General features: G+C 25.1%; 1 protein-coding gene and 1 long non-coding RNA gene across 2 annotated transcripts; one reads left to right on the top strand and one right to left on the bottom strand.

The window, feature by feature from the left end:
* Positions 1-7: 7 nt before the first annotated feature.
* LOC115033645 lies at positions 8-1326 on the top strand. Its single transcript, XR_003838926.1, has 3 exons — positions 8-287; positions 346-443; positions 502-1326. It is a non-coding gene; the product is annotated as an uncharacterized LOC115033645 (long non-coding RNA).
* A 1939-nt stretch (positions 1327-3265) lies between these two features.
* Positions 3266-9828, bottom strand: LOC103310681. Its single transcript, XM_029486293.1, has 12 exons — positions 9819-9828; positions 9154-9417; positions 7328-7483; positions 7054-7245; positions 6858-6998; positions 6257-6386; positions 5915-6191; positions 5221-5407; positions 4369-4545; positions 4144-4293; positions 3897-4079; positions 3266-3825 (listed from the first exon to the last, which is right to left on the bottom strand). The coding sequence occupies exons 1-12, from the start codon at positions 9826-9828 to the stop codon at positions 3542-3544; spliced, it is 2151 nt and encodes a 716-aa protein (XP_029342153.1). The 3' UTR covers positions 3266-3541.

The following is a 9828-nucleotide window of genomic DNA, read 5'->3' on the forward strand; positions in this document are numbered from 1 at the left end:
GCATTTTGCATTTAATAATAATGCTAAAAAAGTTCGTCAAAAAATATTGCGTAAAAAACATTTAGAAGCCAATATTTTAAATATGCTTATTACCAAAGATCACAAAAATATCATTCAACCAAGAGAGCATAAACCAATCTTTAATTCAATTTTAATTAATAAAAAATATGAAAAATGCATTGAATCAAAAGAGAATGATCACATTGCACCAAGCGTTTTAAGTATGCTTAAAGACGTCTATGTAGACGTAGAATACCTTACTGAATACAGTGATTATAATACAAGTGGTAATACTCTTAATACTAACAATTTGAATATAATTTACTGTAATATTGTTGTTTTCAGCTCATAAATTGCCAGAACCGCACACAAATAAAAAGATATCAAATTTAATATTCAAGCTTCTAATATTAAACCATTAGACATAATGCATAAATTTAAAAGTAAGCTAAACCGCTATTTAAGATATATTTATTGTTAGTAACTATCTAAATGTTTTAGACAATAATGATTCAACATCAAATAATACATCACAAAATGAACCAATTAATCTTAAACCTTGTGATGAAAAATATGACAATTTTAATAAAAACAAAATAAGTAAGTAATTCTTTTTAAAATAACTAAAATATATACTGTATTCAGGAATCAGGTTAATAAACATAATTGGTGACTGGCTTGTGCATAGAGAAAGGGGAGAGCATAGATTTACTGCATAGCAGGCATTCAGATATTAAACTTGTTTAGACTAACAGATTTGCTTTGCCTTACAGTGGAAGACAAAACTTGTTACTGTGCATGTTGATTTTTATAATCTTATATAAGAGTATATTTTTAGATTAAGACATATTTAATTTGGTCTTGTGAATTTAGTGGTCTTATTGGTTCCAAATAAGTAAGATTTAAATTAAAACTTAAAAATACAGAATTTTACTATTCATATTTCAGAACTTAATTCATCTAAATTTAATATAAAAAATGTCTCTAATATTTTTGTTGCGAATTTGGGAGAAATTAAATTATGGATTCGGTAAAATGTATACCTATATAATGTTTCTTAAAAGACACCACAATTTGGTAAAAATGATTATTCAACGAGATAATGAAAGTTGATGAATAGCCACGTGACGTTATAGATCCGACTAGTGATCAGTCGCCCTGTTTTACGTGTAAAAGTAGTTTGATTTACACAATGATTTTTATTACTTACGATAGTATTTCAGAATTTTTTTTTTTGTTATCCTTAGTATATTTATGTGCTTAAAACGATTGTGTGACTTAAAATTTAATATATTTTGTTATTGTAAACATATCAAGTAAAATTAATGAGACTCAATAAAAAGAATTTTAAAAATATTATCTTTAACTATTTAAATTGTTGTATTAATCCTGGCACTTTTACACATGAAATATATATTGTTGTTCAGCTGTTCGGTTTTATGAAGTCACATATATATTTTCAAACGCCTAAATCTCATTAAATAATTAGTGTTTACATAGGAGACTCACACCATATTTCTTAGATAATTACATACTTTTAATCTAAGCAAACTTGTTTTTAGTGTTTAGATGTCCTTTAAATTAAAAGCTCATTTGATATAAATATTTTTAAATGAATTATCTATTTTAATTTTTTTTTTTAATATAGGTTTGTTTATAAACAATTTTAATATTTTACTTTCTATTTGTGCTTTCAAATTATTTACTCAATAAGTTCTGATAAAATGTATTTTTATAATTTCATATATTTATGAATTTAAAGTGAATTTCTCTCTGTTTGTGATGCATATTTCGTTTGTTTTAGTTTCTGAGTGAAACGATGAATGTGATGATTTTACAATGATGTGTGTTTTTTTTGTGTGTGTCTGTCATCCCCTTTTAAGACAGTAAAAATGCTTGGATTTTCTTTAACAGTATCTTTTCTGATAGGAAAGTGAATCTAGTTGGTACTAGTAGGGGGTTAAAAGTAAAATTCACAGTAGTTTTCAAAAGCACCATGAAAAACAAAAGAAAAATTAAGGAAAAACGGGAATTTTTACGCAAAAGCTGTTTTCAAGAAAATCGATTTTGGTTCTTGGTGTAACTTTAAAACAAATGACTAAGGATACATGACATTTTCTATACATGATAACATTTTCAAAATATTTTGATTTGTTTTGAACTGTTTACGGACATTCTCAGTTTTCAATTTGTTTAGTTTTTTTTTCTTTAAATATCAATCAAATTTTATTTGTTGGGTAAAAAAGCATGAAAATTTAATGCAAGGCTCCTGAATTGTTACAATAGGAGTTGAAAAATATTAAAAATACATAGGCACAATTATTTTTTATAAGCATTTGAAGTTGAAATTTTGTCAAAATTTATCAAATTTAAAATTGAATAATTATTTTGTAGTTAAAAAATTATAAAATGTTCAACTTTTATATCTAATGATTGAAAATTTAAAACAAGATTCCACGTAAGTAATTAATCCTGTTACTAAAAAATCTAAAAAATACATAAGCACAGTTTATTTTTGTAGTCATTTTAAGTTCAAATTTGGACGAAATTACATATTAAAATACCTAGAATAACTATTTTAGTTATTTTGTTGCGATTGTATAATATTATTCTTGAGTATACTTGAAACTTCTAAAGTATACTATTATATATCTATGATAGTACCACGGTTTGTTGTTGATGCATAACGCGTTTTAAGTACCTAATGGATATTGTGATATTCCTGTATATTATAGTGGATATTATAGGTCAATTTTTTTTTTTTAATACCATAGATATAAGTATATAATATTATGTTTTATACTTAGAATATCATACAGTCTCTGCTCAGAATCGTTTTTCTTATACAATGATATTAAATCATTGAATTCAAATTTAATACCATCCATTATACAGTGTAACCTACTGTACAGCATAGCGACATCCACTTGCCCACCTTTTTAATTTTGTTCACTATGAAATACATTAAGTGTATATTACAATGTCAAATATATGAGAATAATAACCAACATGTAATCAAGTTTTTGGAGGCAAATTTATATTACTATTATTAAGTTTTTCTGACACCCGGCAGCAAATTATTTTCTTTAATAAATGTCCAAATTGACAATTAGTTATAGGTCAAGGACTGAGTATGAAATTATCATATATATCATTGATCCCAAAAATACATCAAATTAAGCTAATTTATGATTCTTTGTTTTTCATTAAAATTAATTTTTTTTATTCATACATAGAAAGAACATACATAATGAAATATAAATATAAATAATAACATAAGAAAATAATCATTTATCAAACATAGAGACTTAAACACACTTATAATTTAACAATATTAATGTAATATTATTATAATTGAGGTTACTCATGTTTTTGTGACTAAGTATCATTACAGCAAATCAATTCGTATGTAGTCAATTAAAATTAGATTAATTATATAAATGGTGTTATATACCATAAAAGTTTAATAATTAAAATATCACAGAAATTGTCAGTCAAGTCTCTTCAAATCTTTTGAAGTCTTAAAATTACACTTTAATTGTTAACGAAGATTATGAAGTTGTATCATTGTATCATACACATCTTTATTCAATAAACGGCTGTTTACCAAACACTTCAATGTATTTATGTCGTCTATGGCGCATAGTTTATCCCATACAATACTGTCACCTATAATCGATTTGAACATGACAATTTTTTTAGATAAGATTGCAGACAATTTAAATTTTGGTTTCCATTGCATCAAACACATACAGCTGGTCAAATAATCTACAGACCCTAACACCAAAATGATTGATATTAGTGACTCTTCAATGTATTGAGAACCTAAAATTTAAAATGTTCATTATTCATTTAAACCGTGTCAAATTTCATGAATATAATAATATGGTACTTACGAGGTCTGCCGTCATTCAGATATTCAATAAATTTATTCTGCAATATTTTGTAACTATTACAGATAGTGTTATAAACATGTTCTTTTCCATTTTTCTTAAAACCATTTATTGGATCTTTGCATTTCATTAGATAAGTGGCTACAGTAGTATTACAAGTTATCTTGAATGGTTTGATTGCTATGTCTAAAATTCAAATATTGTATGAATAACCTAGTATAATTTTCAAATATTTATTATTAATACTTACTTATCAAATCCATAGTTTGTATGGCATACACTTCGTTTTGTTGAGTATTCAGATAATTATCAATTATGGGAAACAGACAGTTGACCATGAATTCCACTAGGTCTTTAGGATCACAACATTTTAAAAACATGACTACAGATACAAAAAAATCTATAAAATAGTAAATTGCCAATATATTACTCATATGATACATTCATGTATAATAATTGTTGTATATAAACTTACCAGGTTTATGTATATGTTGAATGAAATTAGTTGGAATGTCTATACTAAATGTGTAATTGAAATGACAAGAAAGTAAGTTGATCAGTTCTCTTTGGAAAATATCACAACCAACAGTTTCCTCAGAATAAAGTTTCTTTTTTGCAATCAAAAATGACATCGCGGTGATAATAACTGGGTCTAAATAAAAAATTCATTATAATTAAACAATTTAAAATGTTATCTCTGTACTATTTTTTGAAGAATTTTTAAAAAAACAATAAAACTGAAATTGCTTAATTCTTTCTTATGTTGTAGGCTATAAAGTAAATTAAATATAATGTTAGATTTTAAGAAAGGAAAGGAAAACATTGATTTTGCTTATATTTTAATTATTACAGCAAGTTTCAAAATTGCAAGTAGCTCCAACTTAGTTATAGTTCATCAAATTTGGCAATTTAAAGAAATAATTTTTAAATTTCTCTTTCATATCATTAATATTATAGAAAAACTAGTGAAATTGAAAAAAATATATGAAAATGTACAGCTTTATTTTTATTTTTTTACTGAAATCAAAATCAGTTCAGAACAGTATTTAAGATGTGGTAAATCATTTCATTCAATGTTTTAATAATAACTAAAAGACACTTTTTTGAATAATATAAGTAACTGTTCAAAATCTAGTTGCTGTTTCGACTTAATGTGATCTCAATTCTCAACTGTATTTTGAGTATGGAAACATAAGATTATAATCAAATTTTTGATACTAATACAGTAGATATGATTGATGATTATTCACCAACTTAAAATATAGACAATTTAGACAATTTTAAGTTGACTTGTTTTTTTAGTTAACTTTTTGAATTACATATTTACCTTCTTCAATATTTATACTTCTAGGTAAGCAATTTTTCCACAACAACAAAGATATAAAAATGATACAACAATATTTGTTAGGTAATAAGACCATTGAATCAAAAATAAATATCTGAAGAGTTTTCAGCAGTCTTAATCTAACACAAATGTCAACAAAGTATACCACTTGTTTAATTAATTGGTCATCCTGAAAATTAATAAATTATATAAGTATACAAAAGACAAAAATTGGTATGTCTCCGTAATTTCAACTACCGCTGTGAACAAAAATGATAACAATATGACATTACCATTTATGTTCACATGTAAAAGAAATGTCTAATTAGATTTGAAACAAATGTCTCCAAATATCCACTGTATTACCAAATTAACTATATAATAATCTTCCAGTGTAATGTTTTTCATTTTTAAAAGATTTTCTCATAAATTTCAACATTCTTTCCTGGGCCCCCAATTATATTATTTGGGTTTTTCATAATTATTCTAATCTACTACTGTGCTATAAAAATGTTTTTCACAACATTTTATGGTCATAATTTCCTGTAGTTCAACAAATAATCCATAGAATTTAATATAATAACAAATAATGAACTTTTATTAGCCAAATAGTCTTGTTATTAGTTGGTAGCCGAGATAACGGAATATATTACCTACAATACAAATAAGTGTGAGGTAAATAAATATTTTTACATACAATTGTGTGTTCAGTATTCATATGCTTTTTGAACACATTTTTCCGAATAACATTTAAGATAACGTCAATTAATGTATCACTTCTCAACATTTTTACTAATGCCATAGTGATCGAGGTTAGCATCATTATTTTTGGACAAGTAATATTCAAATTTGTAGACGACAATATTTTATTTTTCTCTTCATTGTTTAATTGGTCATAATTTTCTCTGTAGACCGACAATCCAGTTATAATTGGAGTATCAATTGTTTGTTCAAAAACAAAAACACCAATTGAACTATTTTTCAAAAATACAAATTAATATATATATTACATAATATTTAATATATCATTTAAAATTACCCTGCAATTTCTTCTTCACCAAAAAATCTTAAATTTCTGAATTCTTTGGATTCTAAAATTTCATCAAGTGGTTTATTCGATTGTATGAATTCTCTCAAATGAATCCTGATTTTCATATTACTTTTAACATCTATACAATATATAAAAATCATTAACTATTATTTACTCATTTCTAGTAATAAACATATTACACAACTTTAAAATAGAACTCTACTCACTCAAGCGTAGAAACTAAAGTTAAAATTTTTTTTAAATTCAAAATAGTATAAAAATATATTAAAACCTCCCTTTGCAAATCCATTGTACAGGAAGCATAGTACACGATGTGACAGTTTCAAAAACCTTTATTTTAAAACAATCGGATGAAATAAAGTTCATCAAAATAGCTTTTACCATAGCGTCTTTTTACGTTTTTAGGATAGGTTTGACCTTCCCCCTTAAGCATCATGCGTATTCGGGGACAGAATTGATGTAGTTACAGTGAAGTTACGACTTTATGAGAATTTATTTTGGTTCATATTTTTTATTCTTATGTTTCAAAACTCTATAGTAGTTGTATTGTAAAATGCAACAACTTTTTATCTAATAAGTAGGAACTTACTCTTTGTTTTCTGTAAAGAATTCAATTTTTGTGTTACAATGGTTTTTTTTTGTTGGTTAAGGTTATTCATTTCTGATTTTAACATTGTTTTTCCATTGGTTGAAATTGAATTTCTTAATTCTGGATATTTATGTTTTACATCTAAAGAACGTTTATTGTTATTTTAATATTTTAAGTATCTAAGGAAAAATCTTACCATTTGGTTTTTGCAGGGAAACAAAATTATTTTCTTCAGTAGTAGGATTACTGGGTTTATTAGTTTCAGGGTTTCCAAAATTAAATTCCATTCTCCACAATGTTTCTACATTGGTTGAATTTAATTGGTTAAGGTTATTAATTTCTGATTTCAATATTGTTTCTCCATTGGTTGAAATTGACTTTCTAAATTCTGGATATTTATTTATTAAATTTAAAGAACATTAATATAAATTCTTATTTCAATATATTTTTTAAGTGTCTGGAAATCTTACCATTTGGTTTTTGCAGAGAAACAGAATTATTTTTTTTAGTAGTAGGATTACTGGATATATTAGTTTCTTGGTTTCCATAATTAAGTTCTGTTCTCCACAATGTTTCTACATTGGTTGAAATTGATTGGTTAAATTCAGAATATTTTTTTTCTTCAACTTAAGAACAAAAAGTATAACAATTGATTTTTAAATATGTGAAAATTAATTTTTATGAGAATCATTTCGCTAAGTTCATATATAATAAATAAACATTAGCTAAACAAGTATATAATATAAGTTAATCATACAGTTAATTAATAACAAAATAATAGGTAACTAATACAATTTTATTTACATTACTTATATGAAATTTTAGAGAATTACAATACAACTAAAAAAAAGGCGGGTAAGTCGTGGATGTCGCTCTGCTGTACAGTAGGTTACAAGTGGGTTACTGTAATGGATGGAATTAAATTTTGAATCCAATGATATTATATCATTGTATACGAAAAACGATTCTGAACGGAGATGATTTGTCAGTCTAGGATATATTATTTTTAAAGAAAAACTTATGGAGAACCTTGTACCAAATTTTAAAAACTTAGTTATAAAAGAAAAAATTTTTACGATTTTTCAACCACTAAATTACTTGCAAATTTTCGCAATTTTGACATATTTCGTATAAATTTGAACTTTAAATGCTTATAAATAAAAATTGTGACAATGTATTCCTTTTATTTTGCAACTGCTATTGTAAAAATATGTTAGGAGCCTTGTATTAAATTTCCAAATCTTAGAATTAAAAAGAAAAACTTTTATGAATTTCTGTTTAAGATTATTTGAACATTGCCGTAATTTTTACGTATTTAGTCAACATCTGTTGCAAATTTCAAGTGCTTACAATAATTATTTTTTGAGTTACAGTAAAATTAAGTTTTCGTTTTTGTCAAAAATTGGTTTTGCGTAAAAATTCGCGTTTTTCCGTTATTTTTTTAAGGTTTTTCCTGCCGCTTTTGAAAAGTATTGGGAAATTTTCACTTTTGATCCCCCAAAGTACCAACTAGATTCACTTTCGTTTCAGAAAAGGTACAACTTTTGAAAATCGAAGCATTTTTACTGCTCCAAAAGTTGTCGTCAGACACAAAAAAAAAAAAAAACAAAAAAAAAACAAAAAAAAAAACACACATCATTGTAAAATCAATACATTCATCACTTCGTTCAAAATCTAAAAAATTTATTAACTATTTATCTACAGTTTTTTTTAACCGATAATAAATTTGGAAACCAAGTTGGCTATGGGATTTTTTAATGAATTTCCAAATATAATATATAATGTTTTTAGTTATTTAAAAGTTTGATAATATAATTATAAATATGAAAACAATAATCATAGGCAATGCCATAGACTTTTAATAGCAATTATGCCAATAAGTAATATTAATGTTATATAATTTTATATCACTCTTTTTAATTAGAAATCATACACATCAATATTTTTACATTATATATTAAGTACCTATTATAATATAATACTGATATATTTTCATACTTGAATGACTTCAAAGGAGTATACAACACAGTGTGTTATGAGCAGGAGACATTGTGATAGTGACATATTTATATGTAGTTAGGGGGTATATACCAAGTGGGCAAAGAGATATAGACAGGAATGTCATTCTAAAAGAGGAGACAGCTAAATATGATATGATGATAGTTTCATTGTAATGAAGTGCATGACTGAGAAAGAATGAGTGGAAAAGAATGCAGTTGTCTTAGATGTTTGGGTAGAGGATGGCTCAAAACACATAGATAAGGATTCCTGGTAGTTGCTTAGAAAAAATACTTACTATCAAAGTCTGCCATATGTTGACATGTAGATACAAACAATTCATCAACATACACTTCTTTCAATATATCTTGGATATACTTTGGTAATAATTCATTTTTACTAACAATGCTTTTATGTAATGATTTTATTTTATAAAATTCATTGCACATTTCAAAAGACATGCAATCATCTAAAGAGTTTTTTTGTTCTTTTAATTCTGTATTCTCACAATTATTATTAGAAATAACACTTTTTTTTTTTGGTAAAATAGGGTTTGATGACGCTGGAACATAAAAAAAATGAGATAATATTAGATTAATAGAACAATATTATTCTATGTTAGATTTTAAGTACATAAAAAGTTGGTTTTAGTTTTACATAAATATTTATTATTTTAATCGGTAAAAGTGGTAAGATTTCAAAAACACTTTAGTTAGTTACACTCAGAATAATTTTTCAAATTCAAAATATATAATGAATGTGAAAAAATAAAAATGAAACAATTAATTATATATTTAATTAATCAGCTTATTTTACTATAATATGAAATGTATTAAGTTATAGCAAAATTAATAAAACATTTAATATAAAAATAAAAATGTATTATACATATACTCTGTTCAGCGAGAGATCGCGCCGATTTTGAGCACCCTTCCGCATTACCAAGTTATCGAAATCAGTTACCCAATGGCAT

This window comes from Acyrthosiphon pisum, chromosome A1, assembly GCF_005508785.2.
Source record: "Acyrthosiphon pisum isolate AL4f chromosome A1, pea_aphid_22Mar2018_4r6ur, whole genome shotgun sequence".
NCBI lineage: Eukaryota > Metazoa > Arthropoda > Insecta > Hemiptera > Aphididae > Acyrthosiphon > Acyrthosiphon pisum.

Bases quoted from the DNA above. Each gene is read 5' to 3' on its own strand.
- LOC103310681 (XM_029486293.1), bottom strand. The intron at 6,387-6,857 runs GTAAGTTCCTAC...TATATTGTATAG, and splicing joins TTCTTTACAGAAAACAAAGA to ATGTTAAAAGTAATATGAAA. The intron at 4,546-5,220 runs GTAAATATGTAA...TTTTTTATTTAG, and splicing joins AAGTATAAATATTGAAGAAG to ACCCAGTTATTATCACCGCG.